The sequence below is a fragment of the Perognathus longimembris genome, chromosome 13 (genome assembly GCF_023159225.1).
Source record: "Perognathus longimembris pacificus isolate PPM17 chromosome 13, ASM2315922v1, whole genome shotgun sequence".
NCBI classification, from domain to species: Eukaryota; Metazoa; Chordata; class Mammalia; order Rodentia; family Heteromyidae; genus Perognathus; species Perognathus longimembris.
The window spans coordinates 63702392-63719290 of record NC_063173.1 but is presented as its reverse complement, the minus strand read 5'-3'; the positions used below and the strand labels follow the sequence as shown (position 1 = coordinate 63719290).

The 16899-nt window shown below is 50.2% G+C and overlaps 3 protein-coding genes across 3 annotated transcripts in view; 2 read left to right on the top strand and 1 right to left on the bottom strand.

The window, feature by feature from the left end:
* Bet1l (Bet1 golgi vesicular membrane trafficking protein like) overlaps positions 1-16779 on the bottom strand; it is a 35394-nt gene extending 18615 nt beyond the window's left edge. The window contains exons 1-4 of the mRNA XM_048360987.1: positions 16657-16779; positions 15919-16010; positions 15582-15638; positions 15342-15441 (exon numbers count right to left, since the gene is read on the bottom strand). Of these exons, the coding sequence (XP_048216944.1) occupies positions 15342-15441; positions 15582-15638; positions 15919-16010; positions 16657-16675 (268 nt within the window). The 5' untranslated portion in view covers positions 16676-16779. The remainder of the gene's footprint in view (positions 1-15341; positions 15442-15581; positions 15639-15918; positions 16011-16656) is intronic.
* Positions 6398-8104, top strand: Scgb1c1 (secretoglobin family 1C member 1). Its single transcript, XM_048360998.1, has 3 exons — positions 6398-6572; positions 7181-7380; positions 7938-8104. The coding sequence occupies exons 1-3, from the start codon at positions 6518-6520 to the stop codon at positions 7968-7970; spliced, it is 288 nt and encodes a 95-aa protein (XP_048216955.1). The 5' UTR covers positions 6398-6517; the 3' UTR covers positions 7971-8104.
* Positions 8502-12570, top strand: Odf3 (outer dense fiber of sperm tails 3). Its single transcript, XM_048361000.1, has 6 exons — positions 8502-9919; positions 10073-10273; positions 10623-10724; positions 10877-11004; positions 11505-11645; positions 11939-12570. The coding sequence occupies exons 1-6, from the start codon at positions 9751-9753 to the stop codon at positions 12026-12028; spliced, it is 831 nt and encodes a 276-aa protein (XP_048216957.1). The 5' UTR covers positions 8502-9750; the 3' UTR covers positions 12029-12570.
* Positions 16780-16899: the final 120 nt, after the last annotated feature.

Below are 16899 nucleotides of genomic sequence, written 5' to 3'. Positions count from 1 at the left end.
GGTGCAGAGAATGTTCACTGCAGGGCTGGGTTGGCCCTGATGAGCACCAGGATGAGCAGGTTTCTCAAGAGGGCAGCAGCATAAAGGCTGAGGAAACCAATAAAGAACAATGGTTGCAGGTGAGGTGTTTCTGAGAATCCCAGGATGAGGAACTCAGTGACCAGAGTCTGATTCATCCCAGGGATGGTGTGTGCCCCTAGTAATTTTGGACCACTGCTCTATCTTGTTGGCCCCGCAAGGAGCTGGAAAGAAAACAAACACCAGTGTCAGCTTGTTCTGCAGAGCCTGCTCCTCATACCTAACTTTCTTGTGCTGAGAAAAATGAACATTAGAGGAGAAAAGGCCCTTCCAGCTGCCCAAGAGGCAGGTCAGTGTGGTGGGATGAGGAAGAGGTAAATGGGACATAGCAGGAGGCAAATCTCCAAGTGTGTACTGTAAATGATGCCAAGATAGTGGCTAGTGCCATGACCCAGCCCACATGCCTGCCCAAGTGTCCCTGGGCAAGGGCAAACTTGGCTTGGGCTGTTCCTGCCCCTTCACATGACAGAAGCCACACCCATCAAATAAAACAGGTATATAACCAGAAAAAACAGATGGTGTGCATAGACACTGTCACTATTTAGGCTGTGGACAGGCTTCGGCAGGGTGTGAAGGCATGGCCCTGAGGGAGGGGCAGGCTAGCTCATAATGCAGGCCCTTGGTAGTGGTATTCTTGAATTCAAGAATGTCCCAAGGAAAGAGGTAGGAGTGAATTTGAGACATCTTTTAGATGAGGCAGACAGGGTAGATGGTGGTATAGGAAGCTCTCAGAGAAATAGAATAATGGACTAGTCCAACCCATTATTCATCCACAGGTGTGTCAGAAGGAAAAGGTTTCCTTCCTGCTTTTTCTTAATGGCTCAAGACCTGGTTCACCTCTGAGAGCCAGCTTGTCCTTCCCTAGGTGCATGAATCCCCTCTCCACTTTCTCACTATAAGACTTCAGTAATGACCTGCTTATACTGAGGCTGTGGTGTGGCAGTTAGCAGACAGAGGTGTCTTTGCCTGCCTTATGCAACTGTAACCTCTTTGTACATCATCTTTATAGTAACAATAAAAAATAAAATTTAAAAGCTGAGTACTGGTGGCTCATGCCAGTAATACTAGCTAATCAGGAGGCTGAGAGCTGAGGATTGCAGTTCAAAGCCATCCCACACAAGAAAATCCATGAGATTCTTATCTCCAATTAATCACCAGAAAACCAGAAGTGGTACTGTAGCTGGAAGTGGTAGGGCACTAGCCTTGAGCAAAAGAGCTCAGGGAAATCACCCAGGCCCTGAGTTCAAGCCCCATGATCAACACACACAAAAAAGCTCAAGGATGACCCCTGGCTCCAGGACCAGCACACACACACACACACACACACACACACACACACACACACACACACACACACCACAAACAATGGAGAAGTCTCAAGCCTAGTTCTCCATGCACGTTTCTTTGCCACAAGTATGGCACAAGCAGCAGAGTGGATGGAAGACCTTCTTCCCTGGAAGGATCTGCCTCTGGGACAAACTGGCATTCCCTCAGTGGGCCTGTGAGAGCATCTTAACCAGTGCAAATTCCCTTCCCAAATCTTAGAAGGCTTCTGACTGACCTGGGCCAAAGCCCCATCTCCACAAGGGTTTCCAGGCCCACAAGCTCTGGCCCCTCCACCCAGCTTCCTTACTCCTGCACCATCCCTACTATTCCACTGGTTCTTCTTTTTCTAAAATAAATCTGAACCCAAATTCCTAACCACTGTACTCAACTCTAACCCTTAACTCAGCCCCAACCCATAATCCAAACCCCTAACCTAAACTGCAACCCATGTCGCAACCTTATCCTTAACTCCAGGAAGTACAAAGTAATACATTTACCTGTGATTTATTTCAACAAACAATCTCCTTGACAGCCCTGGCAGAAAGTTTTCACACTGATCCAGATCCAAAATAAACATCCTTGTCTGTGTGTCTTCCATGGTACCACAAGATAGGACAAAGAATGAAGATTATTTGGGAAAGAAGCTTCAAAAGAGCTGTAGCTCCTTTCTAGTCCCTCCATGGAGGCTGGACTTCACATGTAATGAAATCTTTAAAAGAAATGTTAAGCTTAAAGGTTCACAGGAGGGGCTGGGGATATGGCCTAGTGGCAAGAGTGCTCGCCTCGTATACATGAGGCCCTGGGTTCGATTCCCCAGCACCACATATACAGAAAATAGCCAGAAGTGGCGCTGTGGCTCAGGTGGCAGAGTGCTAGCCTTGAGCGGGAAGAAGCTCAGGCCCTGAGTCCAAGCCCCAGGAATGGCCAAAAAAAAAAAAAAAAAAGGTTCACAGGAATCTGGGCACCAGTGGCTCACACCTGTAATCTTAGCTACTCAGGAAGCTGAGATCTGAGGATCAAAGTTCAAAGCCAACCCAGGCAGGAAAAGACTGTGAGACTCTTATCTTCAATTAATCACAGAAAGAGCCAGAATCGGTGCTGTGGCTCAAGTGGTAGAGAGCTAGTCTTGAACACAGAGAGGTTCAGGGACAGTGCCTAGGCCCTGAGTTCACAACTGAAAAAAAAAGTTGACAGGAACAGATTTTCAATATTTCATATATAAACAGCACTTCAGCCTTTCTATACAGCAGAACTTTAGGTTGCTGAGACCAAACACCAAAAAAATTAAAAGCTGAGTGCTGGTGGCTCATGCTGAGTGCTGGTGGCTCATGCCTATAATACTAGCTAATCAGGAGGCTGAGAGCTGAGGATTGCAGTTCAAAGCCAGCTCAGGCAAGAAAGTCCATTAGACTCTTACTGAGATGTCTGTGGAAGTCTGCCTGAAAGTCTTGAATCATCAAAGCCACTGTTTGAAAATATTGGGTTATCTGTGGCATAGAAAATAGTTCAGGTAGCCAGGGTCTGGTGGCTCATGCCTGTAATACTAGCTAATCAATAGGCTGAGATCTGAGGACTGTGGTTCAAAGCCAGCCATGGGCAGGAAAAGTCCAAAGAGACTCTTATCGCCAATTAACCACCAGAAAACCAGAAGTGCTGCTGTAGCTCAAAGTAGTAGAGTGCTAGCCTTGAGTAATAAAGCTCAGGGATAGGGCCTAGGCACTAAGTCCGCAAAAAAGGTATAGTGTTAGCAAAAAGAAGCCAGGGACAGTGCTCAAGCCCTGAGTTCAAGCCCTAGGACTGGAAGAAAGGAAGGAAGGAAGGAAAGAAGAAAAGGAAGGAAGGAAGGAAGGAAGGAAGGAAGGAAGGAAGGAAGGAAGGAAGGAAGGAAGGAAGAAAGAAGGAAAGAAGGAAGGAAAGAAAGAAGGAAAAGGAAGAGGAAGAGAAGAAAAGAGAAGAGAAAAAAGAAAACTAGCTCAGGTACAACACAGCTCAGCTCAGGAATTGGTTAATAAAATAGAAGACAACTCATATAACACAATTCCCAAAACCCTTCTCATTGCAATGAGATAAGTGCAGTGTTGTTTTTTTTTTTATAACATACCAATTCTTTCAAATCACACAAATCACAAACAACACACACACACACACACACACACACAATTTGATGGAGATTTGAAAGAAGAAATGTATTTTAATTGTCAATGAAACTATTAGCTCTGAACTGTACCCACAATGCTGAATTTTATTGCCAATAGAAGTGGTTTAAAGGTTGGACTTGGTGTTGGCAAAACTACTATGAGAGGGAAAATAGAGCCATTACCCTAAGACACTATGCTATTTCCTTCATTTGTTTTAGTGAATCTCCAATTTTTCACTATTTGATTCATTCTGACAGTTTACATAGAACTAGTGAAGATAGACATAACCTATTTAGTGGAAATGTGGAGCTTAGCTGTCAACAACTGCTAGTGCATTTTTAGATGTGATATCATCAGAGGAGTTCAGTTAATAATACTTAATGTTTTGTGTTTCTGGGAGAAAAGAAGCCACGCCACTGTTGTCCCAGCTTGTTTAAATCAATAGAGCCCAAATATATCAGCTCCTTCCTCTGATCTGCCTTTTGCTACTTATTAGTCAAACCCTGAACCCAGACGTTTCAGGAACTCCAAGTGTCATCTCCCCAGTACCATGTCAACAGAGGGCTTTTGTTTTACTTGAACTTGAGTGTATGGAAGCATAAGTACATGTTGATGAGAAGGTTTTTAGGCACCCCTGTTAATGCACAAGCAAAAAAACATTCACATGGAAGAAGATGGGACAAGGGCATTGTTTAGGGAGAAATAAAATGTGGTGACAAGGCCAGGCATGATTCTGTTTGAAGACAATACCAGCTACACCAGAAGCAGTCAAAGAAAACTACAATTTCAAGACCAGTCCAGACAAAGTTAGCAAGGCCCTATTTCTAGTAATAATTAATAATAATACAAAAGCAAAAAGGCTCGGGATGTGGTTCAAGTTCTAGAGTGCTTGTCTATCATTCATCATTTATCCTGGGCTCAAATTTTTATTTTTGTACTGAAAAAAATGTGATGAGAGGGGAAAAAAGGACTGGCAATCCCTATACACAAAGGGAGTTCATGTCTTATGATTTGAGGAAATGGGAAACATGCTTCTAATATAGGAAGGCAAAAAGAAAATCATAAAGCTACAGTGGGTTTGCAAGGTTTTTTCTGATAACTTCTGTAGCTTTGAAAAGTGAGGCAAAGTACAAAGACTAAGAATAGATAGGCAGTGTGATAAGAAGCCATCTTTAGAGTGTGAGGACATGTTGTGGAAATCTGCAAAGGTAATGCAGGACCCAAGTAATAACGACATGAGATTGCCAGATGGTTTCCAGTCAAATTCCATAGAGGCAGCTAGTGTTGTCCTTAGGTCTTTTGTTTGTTTTTGTTTGGGGGTTGGGTGTTTTTTGTTTTCAGAATAAGGGGGCACAGAAGTGGTATGAACAAGCTGAGGGGTTATTATAATGGTAGTCCAACAAATTTGAGCATCCAGAAATAACATAGTCAAGGAAGAGTGATCCCAAACAACTCAATCAGGCAAACCATAAAGTGACTGGGTACCTGAAAACAGAATTTGGAGAGAGTGTCAGCATTGTGCAAGGAAAAGCTCTCAGGAGGGGAAGTATTAGGGAAGAACGTTCACAGCATGAGATTGTTCGGCTGTGTGACAGGAATGTCACCAAAAGTGAGACTGGAGGAGTAATCAGACACAGGTAGCAGAGGGATTCTTCAGTGCTCCACACTGCTGAGACACCAGCAGAGATTCTATAGCTGACAATGCATGGGACAGGCCATAGAACAATGGATGTTCAGCTGAGCTAGTATGATTGAAGAAGAGGAAAAATGGCAAACTGGATACCACTAACAGATGCCAAAGGGTGCCTTGTAGAGGACAATGGAAAGTGTAAATGCTGGGCCAATCTCTAGTAGAGCCAACTCCATATATCGGAAAGTTTCAGAAGCACAGATGCCTGGACCCAGCCTCAAGGGATACTGCACCATCAATCTAGACTTAGGCCAGCACTCATAGACCTACCAAGACAGGCTCCAGCACAAGATGGGTGAGACCAGCTCTGCCCTGATCACACCTCACCCACAGTATTTTGCTGTAGATAACTTCATTACACATATCTTCTTCAGTTTTGGAGTTCTGCACAAAATTATCTATGGAATTAATTTTATGCTAGCAAAGGAGGTTAGAGAAGATTCATCAAAGTGGGAGTCTGAAACACTGTCATCAAGAACAGGACTAGAATGTCACCTGAGCCAGGGTCTGGACAGTCTGGCCAGGAGATACTAAGGGCCAGCTGGAGGCAAGCGAGTGGTGGAATGCCAAGAGCCATGCTGCAACAGTCCTGAATGAGGATGCGGGGATGGTGGGACTCACTAACAGTAGGAGTGTGTGGACCTGAGTGTGGAAGGAAACATATCCAGGGACTGGGCAGTGTGGAACAAGTACTTTTGTAGGAGGACTGTCTTCCCACAGAGACATCAGCCACCAGAGGGCAGCAAAGGACAGGATAAGGCCTAGGCCACCGGGGCAAGCCAAGTATGCTATCAAAACCCACCAGTCACCTCTCAGAGCCTCACAGGTTCTCTCTGGGCGCTGTGGCCTAGTTCAGGCCTCCAGTGACCCTGGGTCCTCATTCTAGGAAGCCCTGTCCCTCCCATCCATATGCCCAGGCCCCACTCCAGACTGACATTCCATCCTAGTGGGAAGGCCTCACACCTGACCTACCCCAAACACTGCCCAAGGCCATCTAACACAGTAAACAGAGAAAGGTCCACCATAAAACCCTCACTGCAGCCTCAGGGCTGCAGAGGCTGGTTCTTGCCCCTCCATTCTACTCACCAACCAGGCCCAGAGGCTCCCTTCCCTAGGTTTATCCTGATTCAGTTAACTCTGCTCACCTCCTTTACCAAAAGCTAGACGTGTCTACCCAGCTTGCCTGACAGGTCTTGATGGACAGGTCAAGCCCAGCCCCTGGGCAAGCTGCCACCAACTAATACATAAAAGCCCAGGGTCCTCTAAGCAGCTACTGAGACTAGCCATGAAGAGGAGTGGTGCTCTCCTGCTGGTGGCCCTTGCCCTGCTCTGCGTCTTAGGTGAGTTGAGGCTGTGTTTTCAGCACAATCAGAAGGGGGGGGGGGGCACTAGGAAACTGAAATGCGTAAGTCTTTGCACAGACACAGAAAGCAGAGACTCTCCAATGTTCAGCACTGCTGATGAGACACCAGGGGAGATTCTGTATGTGACAGTGTGTGGGACAGGCCACAGAACAAATACTGTATGTTCCGCTGAGGCAGTGGGATTGAAGAAGAGGAAAAATAGCAAGCTGGAAGTACATGGATTCTGCTGACCCTAATCCTTACCCCAGCCTACCTCAGTCCCAAAGCCCAGCTAAGCTCAGCCTAGCATCCCCACTGAACCCAATGTCACCTACTGCAACTCAATCAATCCAGCCTGACCCAACCCCTTCCTCTAAGCTTATTTCAGCTCCACATCAGGAAGAAATGATGCTGTGTTGGGGCTTGACTTTTCTTTGCCAGTGAGATCAGGGAAGGGAAAAGACCACTGGAAACCAGAGCAACTGGAACTAGAGTGATGATGGAGGGATCTGCAGAGATGAGACGCTGGGTCTTTCAGGGAGGTTTGGGGGGAGGCTTGGAGTGTGCATAGCCCTTCCCTGGTGTCATCTCCCCTTGTAATATAGGGCTGGCCACAGGGGAGGACGACAATGAGTTTTTCATGGACTTCCTGCAAACTTTGCTGGTGGGATCCCCAGAGGAGCTCTATGAGGGGCCCTTGGGAAAGTACAATGTCAACGAGGATGCCAAGGAAGCACTGGCAGAGCTCAAGTCCTGCATTGATGGCCTGCAGCCCATGCATAAGGCGGAACTAGTCAAGCTTTTGGTACTGGGGCCTGGGCTTCCATTCCCTCAGGGCCTGTACTCCTTCCTAAACCCACCTGTGCATGGTTCCTGAACATTGTCCCTAGGCAGAACCCTAGAGCCCAGTCCAACCCTCTGACGTGCTTCAGCCAGGCCAGAAAACTAGACCCCTTAGACCCAATCCCCCTAGTTCGTGAACTATGTCCTGCAGACATGCGCACACACATGCACACTCAATGCACTCATGTAGCATGCATGTGCACAACCTCCCAATGCTAGAAGTGGATGGGCTGCAGTGTGCCCCAGCCTGTCTTCTCCCATATACCCCTGAGATGGCCCAAGACTACTATCTTCTCTCTCACACACACCCCTGAGATGGGCCAGGTCTCTCTCTCTCTCTCTCTCTCTCTCTCTCTCTCTCTCTCTCTCACACACACACACACACACACACACAAAGATAGCCCAGAACTGTCTTCTCACACAAACACACCCCTGAGATGGGCCCAGGACTATGTTTACCAGAGCTGTGGCTTTCTGCCAAATACTAACTCTCCTGAATCACATGTATCTGCCTTCCAGGTTCAAGTGCTGGGCAGTGAGGATGGTGCCTAAGTGGATCACAGACCTGGTTCCCAATAGGCACAGGACCAGCCATACAAGCAGCCATGGACACATTGCCCCTCTGCTGCTTACCCACAAGCAAATTCATCCTTCAACATGAATCAATAAAGCCTCCTGCAGCCTGGGCCACGATTCCTGTGTCTCCCAAATAAAAGGGACATGTAAGAACACACCCAAGGACACACACCATTCACCAATGAGCAGAATGTAGGAGGAACCCCACCAAGAGGGACACACAGGAGTGAGCACACCCAACAGGAGACTGGACCCAGCAGACCCCAAGTAGGCAGGGGTAGGGCACAGAAGATGAACAGGCAGCCATATGGACATGGGAAGGCACTGAGGAGGGAGGAGGAAGAAGACTTGCAGTCCTAAGACCAGGGCAGGAGCCAGGAGCTCAAGCAGAGGAAATGGCCAGGGCAGGGCTGGAGGGATAGGACCCCCACCTGTGCTGAGGGCTGCCTATGAGAGCTGATGATTCTGTTACATGCATCAGAAGTGCATGTAACAGTACAGGCAGCAGATGTACAGGTATCGAGAGCTTTAAGAACAATCTCTCCTTAAGAATCGCCAAGGAAAGAGACCCCAACTTGAGGCTGAGTCTCCAGAGAATCCCTAATAACATCAAGAAGAAAGCCCACAAGTTTAAGAAGACACTCAAAATGTGAGGTGGGGGGTTTGCTTAACCAGTGGGATACTGAAAGCCAGCAGGGTTTGAGGGTGGTCTACAGGAAGAAAGCCTCCCCAATGCTGACTCCTGTTCCACACATACACAGATCCTAAACCACTAGAATCCCCACCAGACAGAACTTCCTGTATCTGTTTCTCTATTATCTCTGGATTCTAATGAAGACATGGCTGAATGGGACCATTACATTCACTCCCTGCCTACCCCCGGCTCTGGGTCCTGTGAACTCTCTGCCCTGTTCCTCCCCTGTTGCTTCCCGCCATCCTAGCCAAGCACAGAGAGTTAGAATCTGGAGGGTATGTGATCTGTAGAATATAGGGGGTCCCTGGAGATGGAAAGGGTTCCTGGAGAGCATGGGAGTCTCTGGAAGGGTGAAGCCTGAAGAAGATAGAAGACCCATAGGAATGATGGGTGGTCTTGGAGAAAGTGAGGGTTTCCAGAGAGGATGAAGCCTGGAAAAGATAGGGGTACCTTTAGGGGAGGTCCCTGGAGAGTGTAGCTTGATGAGGGGCCCTCGACAGAGGCCATTGTCTCCATCATACACACTATGATCTAGAACCCCCCCCCAGTCCTATACAGCCACATTCTAGAGCTCAGGGGCAGGGACCCCTTTCAATTCTCCAAGCCCCTGGGGTGAGAGGGAGGCCTTTCTTTCATGCTCTGCTTTTGGGAACTGCCTGGCACTGACGCCAGGGGGACGAGCCCACCTGTGCAGAGGCTGGGTCCCAGGCTGTCCTGAGTCTACTCTTGCACAGAGGAGGTAAGGCTTCCCAACTGGCCCCCTTCCCACAAAAGCAGAGCCCAGCCAAGCAGCTCCCACTCTCCCCTACCAGCTCCCTGCCAAAGCATACCCAGGGTTCTCCAAGTAGAAGAGACCTTACCTTTGGGGCCTAAGGCCTCCTTAGAGCCAGGGGGTGGGCAACATCTTGGGGACAATGCTGCAGGGCCTGAAACTCCTCCTAGCCAGGGAGGGTATGGAAAGCTCACAGAGTCCCTAACTGCTTGAGACCCCCAGAGGTGATTGCAGCCTGCAGCTCTGCCCTGAGCGTCAGCAGGACCAGGGACAGGAATGTGGGGGCCAGAATGAGATGGGCCAGGGCTCCCAGCACCCGGTCACCCTCTTGTCCGTGGACAGAGCCGGCCATGGCGGAAGAGATATGGGTAGGCTCTTGGAGGCCCCACCGCCCCCGGGGACCCATCATGGCCCTCTACAGCAGCCCTGGACCCAAGTACCTGATTCCACCCACCACGGGTAAGAGCCTAGGGGCGGAGTAGGTGGGGAGGATACAGGAAGGAGCCAGGAGCAGGGTGTGAAGGCTGGGGGTGGGTCTGGAGCACAGTCCCTGACTTTCAATGGGGAGAAGGGATGTCTGGCTCCAGCTGCTCAGAGAGACCATGCTCACAGGCTTTGTGAAGCACACACCTACCAAGCTGCGGGCACCTGCCTACAGCTTCCGTGGAGCTCCCATGCTCCTGGCAGAGAACTGCTCCCCAGGGCCCCGCTACAGTGTGAACCCCAAAATACTGAGGACTGGCAAGGACATTGGCCCCACCTACTCCATCCTTGGGCGCTACCACACCAAGACTGTGCTGACCCCAGGACCGGGTGAGTAACCTCTCTTGAGGCTCCTAAACAAGGTGTGCATGTGGAGGTCAGCGTGGAGAGCTCCGACTCTTCCACACTGGACCTAAGCACTAGGTCAGAGCATCAGACCCCGAGACCCTGCAGTCCTACTCTGACCTAGAGTTCAGGAGCCCTGCCCACAACAAACCCTGTTCCCTTTGCTTGAAGACGGTCCTCAAGTCAGTGTTGTCATCAGCATCCTGATCAAACCCACTCACCAGGATGCGAAGGCCCAGAGGCCTCATTCAAGGGTTGTCGGGGTGCCCTCTGTGAGTACCCTAGTGGGGGCACTCGCACGCTTGCTGTTCCTGCACCTCCTCTCCCCCCTCAGGTGACTACTTTCCAGAGAAATCTACCAAGCATGTGTTTGACTCGGCACCCAGTCATTCCATCTCAGCACGGACCAAGACCTTCCGAGTGGACAGCACCCCAGGTCTGTCACAGGTCCAACTGTCAAATGGCTGACTGTAGTGAGGGTCCTAGGGGTAGAAGAGATTACATGGTGGAACTGCTGCAGGGTGAGGGGAACCCCAGAAGGCACTCATGAGCCCTGTTGTGGACTGAGGCTCCTCCTCCATCCCACAGGCCCTGCTGCGTACATGCTCCCGGTGGTGATGGGGCCACACACTGTGGGCAAGGTCTCCCAGCCCTCCTTCTCCATCAAAGGCCGCAGCAAACTGGGCAGCTTCAGTGATGACCTGCACAAGGCAAGGGCTTCTGGAGATGCAGGACGCACCTGCTGAGGGCTCCCTGCATCCTTTGAGTGCCGTGGTGGGGAGGAGCCAGGCACCAGCTTGGGAGATGTTACTGTGGCTGAGAACAAGCAGAGGGGTTGGAGGGCAAAAAGCAGTGTTAGGTACAACACAGAAAGAAAAGGTAAGCTCTGAGCAATTAGGGGGCGGGGGGGGGGGTCTGGCTTCTCTAGAACCAGGTCATTGCCTTCATAGCCAAGAAAAGACAGTGTCCCAAACTAGAAGGGGACTGACACAGCCTGACAGAAGGGGTGTATGGTGGACTGCAGCACACTGGGGATGTGACTGCTTAGTGGTGCTGAAATTGAAAGCTAAATCCCACAAAGGTGTTCATGGGCAGTGGGTATTGTACCTATGGCTGAGAAAGACAGGCTAAAGCACCCCTGGTGACACCAGGTTACCAAACTTGCCCCCTGCTCTCTGATAACACATGCTTACCTGAGTCATCTTTCACCTCCCAGACCCCAGGTCCTGCAGCATACCGCCAGACTGATGTACAAGTGACCAAGTTCAAGGCACCACAGTATACCATGGCTGCCCGGGTGGAGCCCCCAGGGGACAAGACTGTCAAGCCAGGACCAGGAGCCCACAGCCCTGAGAAGGTCCAGGAAGCAAAGCCTAGAAGCTGGGTGGGGGTCAGGACAGGCCACACTCTGGGTATGTGGGGAGGGGGAGGGCCTTCATGGCTGCCCTGTGCATTGCTGTACTCACCAGAAGCAACTCTTCAGGTGTGGGAACTAGAGCCCCAACCCTTCTCCAGTCACTGTGACAGTTAATATTGCGGAGTACTCCATGCTCAGGCTCCACAGCAGGCTCTTCACACCTGGCCACCTTGGCCCCAGGTTCTGGAGGGACGGCAGCCCAGCCCTGCCAGCTCACAGCTTCTCTCTCACAGGTGACCCTGACCAAGCCCTGTGCTCCCATTGTTACCTTTGGCATCAAGCACTCGGATTATATGACACCCCTGGTTGTTGATGTGGAATAGCCCCACCCCACCAGTTCCACACAAGAGGTCCCCACAGGAGATCAGCTGGGCCATGGACTGGAAGCATCCTCTACCAACTGGGCCACTGCTGGACTGGCTCTACAAAGCACAGCATACTTATTTGGACAGTTTTAACAAATTATTTTTTCTACACTGTATTCCCATTTGCTAATCTTGTTTCCTGCTGTGTCCAAATTATAAAATAAATCACAGATTCCATTCTTAAGGGTTTGTCTTGGGGAAGCGCCAAATTTTCCTAGAAGGAACTCCCCCATGGATTGTCAGTGTCACCATATAGGAGGTCCCATCCTGGCCTTTTCGGGACCCCAGGGGTCTGCAGAGGATGACAAGAGGCTTGAGAGCCTCAGAACTCTGACTCATCTGTGCTTATACCTACACTGTGGCCTTTCCTGAGAGCTATGGTCTGTTCCCCTTCCTCTCTTGAATCTGGACCACCATCAATAATAAGATATGATGTAATTGCCCGACACCCCCATATGTGTGTTGTGAGGAAACAATGCATCCAAAGCTCCGTGGGAATCTCACACAGGTACCTCATATGAGAAATGAAGACAGGGTAAGTCACTTTCTTTTCTTCTTCATAAAGCTGTTTATTCAAGTTTTTATTGCTGACAAGTTCTTGGATTATGGGATGCAGCTTGTCCTCATGGCCTCTCACACCAGGCCTCTAAGGTCTTTTTTGTGGGGGGGGAGGGGTGGTTGCTGGTGTCAGGAACAAAACTGGAATCCCACTTATCCCCTGGATCCAGTGCCAGGTGCACAGAAGCACCCAGGGAAGTGGCCTGATCCAGTGGCTGGGAGGCTGCCATCCCTTCACAGGAGTAACACAGAATAAGTAACAGAACTGCTAGAGAACTACAAACAGCTCTGGAGACCAAAAGGTAGGGAACAGAGATGGATACCCACAGGGAACATAGCTACAGAGGGTCTATTAGAGACAGCAAAATTTCCACTACAACGGAACCCATCCCAAAGTGCTAGTCAAAAGCTCATCTTGTGGGTGCAATGCATGGCAAGACTGTCCCAGGATCTGGTTTATGTCTCACAGCTTGGCCATGTTCTCAGGGAGTTAGCAGTATGCTGCACAGAGAGATGAAGAGGCAGAGGTGAATCATGATGCGCCCAAGTGCCTGCAGGGACCAGTGAGGACCAGGGACCAGTAACACAGGAAGCTGCTGCCATTTGGTGACAGGCATAGGACTAGCCAAAACCTCTGGTACACAAAGACATCCAGAGGTAAGGGTGCAAAGGGATGCCCATGGAAGTGGCACACGCTTTACCAGCCCAGGGCTTCAGGGAAATAAGACACAGAGAGAGGTAGTAAGCAAGCTATGCTGGAGCCAGAGGAAGTCAAAGCAGAAGGTAGACTCCTTCATGAGGTTTATGGGCTCAGCCAGACCCAACAAGGGCCAAAAGGTGAGAAAAGGTGACTATGGTGAGCATGTGGGAGGAAAGGTGGGTTGCTGGACAAAGGAAGTAGGGGACAGTCTTGGGGGTGCAGACTAGAGCAGGGCAGGGATGCCCCACTGAGAGGACAGGCTGTATCAATCGAGAACTTGGAGGTGGTAGTTCTGCATGGACAAACCTCAGTGTGATCACAAGGTAGCCAATAAGTGCTGAGGGGTGGGGGAGTGGAACACAGTTCTGAATAAGGACAGAAGAGCACAGAACTACAAGATATATACCCCCCCCCTTTTTTTTTTTTTTTGCCAGTCCTGGGCCTTGGACTCAGGGCCTGAGCACTGTCCCTGGCTTCTTTTTGCTCAAGGCTAGCACTGTACCACTTGAGCCACAGCACCACTTCTGGCCGTTTTCTATATATGTGGTGCTGGGGAATTGAACCCAGGGCTTCATGTATACAAGGCAAGCACTCTTGCCACTAGGCCACATCCCCAGTCCCAAGATATACTCCTTGAAGATGTCTTTTACAAGCTGGGAGCAGGTGGCTCACACCTGTGATCCTAGCTACTCAGAAGGTTGATATCTGAGGATCATGGTTCAAAGCCAGCCAACCAGGAAAGCATACGAGACACCAATTAAGCACCCAAAAAGTCAGAAGTGGAGCTGTGGCTCAAGTGGTAGAATGTTAGCCTTGAACGAAAAAGCTAAGGGATAGTGCCCAGACCCTGAGTTCTAGCCCCAGAACTGACACAAAAATGGAAAAAAAAATGTCTTTTACAAGAAGACAAAAAGACATGCTGGGCTCTCGGAGGCCGCTGGCCCTTCCATCCCAAAACTTCCATTTGTATGAGCAAGGGACTAGTCAAATAGGCAGTAAAGGCCAGAAATAGTTGGGTAGAGAGTCTATAGAGGTAGGGAACAAGAAGTGTGGCTCAGGACTCTCCACAATGAGGGGAGATTGGCTGTGGGAGGCAGGGCAGGGGGCAAAAGTTCCTACTACAAACAGTGTAGCTGTACTCTCAGGTGGAGTAAGGCCCTACAAGGAGGACCCTCACAGGGAAGACCACCCCACACTTTGATTCTAAAAGGGTAGATGAGACATTTTCTGTGTTTAATCTCCTGGGGATAAACACAACTTTGGCAATGGGATGATCCAATTCTAAGTCCTGAAGACAACGTTCCTCTTTTCCTAGACATACACATGCCCACGTGATCCAACCAATGTCCAGCCAAGCCCAGAGTTCATTCTAGTATTCACAGTCTTGCTCTTTCTAGGGGCCTATGTCCAAGGACAGAGGGCACAGGCTTTAAAATGGGGACTCATGGCCCATGCAGATCAACACTTGCTCAGCTACCTTGGTGAGAACTGCCACATCCACAAATTGCCATATCTGACTCTCAAGACGGCTTGTGTGAGGTTCACAGACACAGACCCTTCTTTCTGTTGTTAGTCACAGGCTCCTCAGATCATAGACACAACCTCACCCAAGCATAGACAGGACAGGGACAGGACAGGACAGAAGAGCATTAAAATACCAGAGCCCTGAGGGCTGGGTGAACGAACAGCTGCTGGCCACAGTGAACACATTCAAGGACTCCCAGCTGCTCTGCCCAAATCTAGCTCATTCTGCCCTGTTGGAGGGCTGGGCCTTGGTTTCTCCAAAACATAAATGCTCTGGTCAGAGGCAATTGTGACCGTCACCACACAGGAAGAAAATGCATGGCCCATGATGATCATTGCAAAGGAATATTTCTGAAGTACATCCTCAGGAGCCCAAGATACCAGGTGAGGAAGACCCTGGCTGCCTGTGGCTCCCACAGGCTCACGTCCTTGCCCTCGACAAGAGGTAGGAGAGGATGAAGAAGGCCACAATCAGGACAATGGCCATACCACAGAGAAGCTTCCGATTGTCTCGCCCAGACCGTGTCATCATGGAAAAGCGCTTCACACTCCCTGTGAGCAGACCAGTCATGCTTGTGAAATCCGAGTCCTGAAGGAAGGACCCAGCAGGATCACATATGGTGGCACCTTGACTAATCCACCACCCACATCAGCACCAAAGAGCAAAAACTTCAGAGCAGGTGGGAGTGGGAGAGCCAACTGTAACCTGTACACACTATAGACCCTTACCATGCCATCCAGGTACTGGTTCTGGTCTTCAGCATCCCTATCGATGTCCAGGGCCAGCTGGTGAGGACACAGAGATTATATGGTCATAGAACATAGTACCCATCCATCCATCAAGACCAGCCAAACTCACCCATCTCTCTGCCAGACCCAGTGTACCAATAGAGACGGGAAAGGTTCAAGTATCACTTTGGGTTGCACTGAAGTAAGCACAGCCACAAACTAAGACAAGGCAAATGGAAAGCAGCTTGATACCCCTCTGAGACTCTTCCTAACTTCTTACCCCAACTCTCCAGGGCAGCAGGTGGAGGGGAAAGAAGGGAAAAGGGCCATCACTGACCGATTTGAGCCTGGTAACCTTGGAGGCAAGACTGTCGGCCATCCGCTTGTTCTCCCGGTCTAGAATCTCCTCCACAGCACCTGAGCTCTGAGCTGTGAGAAAAGATAGAGGCTGAGGACTGGCATCAAAATTTCTGGGAAGTGAACTGACCCTTCTCATTCCAGTTGAATCTGGTTTGGTAAGACACCTACAGAGACAGGGCCCACTTGTGACTGCTTGAGCAGGTCAGCCCTATCCCAAGTTCATAAGAGACAGGCTGTGTAACTGGGTGAGCTCACTTTGAGGTGACCCACCTAAGGGAAGGGATGCAGCCCTAGGAATCATGAGCGTGTACACACCCTAAATAAAGCATTTTATGTTCCTTAATCCTGTTAGTTGTCACAACAGCCTATCCATCTTTGACTAGAAGAACCCAGCTTCCGAGCGAAAACTGAGGAGTCCAAGCCCACAAGTCGGTGGACACCTACTTGTTCTCTCTGCTATCCCTGGCTACTGGCTCAGCCAAACTCCCTCCAGGTTCGGACTCACTGACCCCGTGCAAAGCGCGGGCCGCCTGTCAGGTGGGAGGGACACCTGCCTGCCCCCCTCCACCCCCCCACCGAGAGCCACCGGCCGCAGCCCGGCAGGGCTCGGCCTAGAGTAAGACGCCGGCGCCGCCCCCGTGCAGGGTTCTCCCGTCGAAAGAGGACGGCGGTCCTGGACCAGCCCCACAGCCTCGGTCCCCCTCTCGGTGCTCACCCCGAGACCAGTCCGCCATCGTGTCCAGCTCCGACCCCCGCCACCCGTCACGGACACAGCAGACGTGGCACCGGTACTAGCAGCGAGCTTCAGCACCAGTGCGCCGGCCCCGCCTCTTCCGCCTCCAGGCCGATAACTTCCGCCAGGGCCGGACTGGAACGGAAATTACGCTTTTATCTCGGGGCGCACTAAAGAACTCTCTGGACCGCTGATTGGCTGCTTGGCTGCGCGCTGATTGGTTCA

Coding starts and splice junctions, on each gene's coding strand:
- Scgb1c1 (XM_048360998.1), top strand. CDS start 6,518: ATGAAGAGGAGTGGTGCTCTCCTGCTGGTGGCCCTTGCCCTGCTCTGC. Junction 6,573..7,180: donor TGCCCTGCTCTGCGTCTTAG/GTGAGTTGAGGC, acceptor CTTGTAATATAG/GGCTGGCCACAGGGGAGGAC. Junction 7,381..7,937: donor CGGAACTAGTCAAGCTTTTG/GTACTGGGGCCT, acceptor TCTGCCTTCCAG/GTTCAAGTGCTGGGCAGTGA.
- Odf3 (XM_048361000.1), top strand. CDS start 9,751: ATGAGATGGGCCAGGGCTCCCAGCACCCGGTCACCCTCTTGTCCGTGG. Junction 9,920..10,072: donor CCTGATTCCACCCACCACGG/GTAAGAGCCTAG, acceptor CCATGCTCACAG/GCTTTGTGAAGCACACACCT. Junction 11,646..11,938: donor GAGCCCACAGCCCTGAGAAG/GTCCAGGAAGCA, acceptor TCTCTCTCACAG/GTGACCCTGACCAAGCCCTG.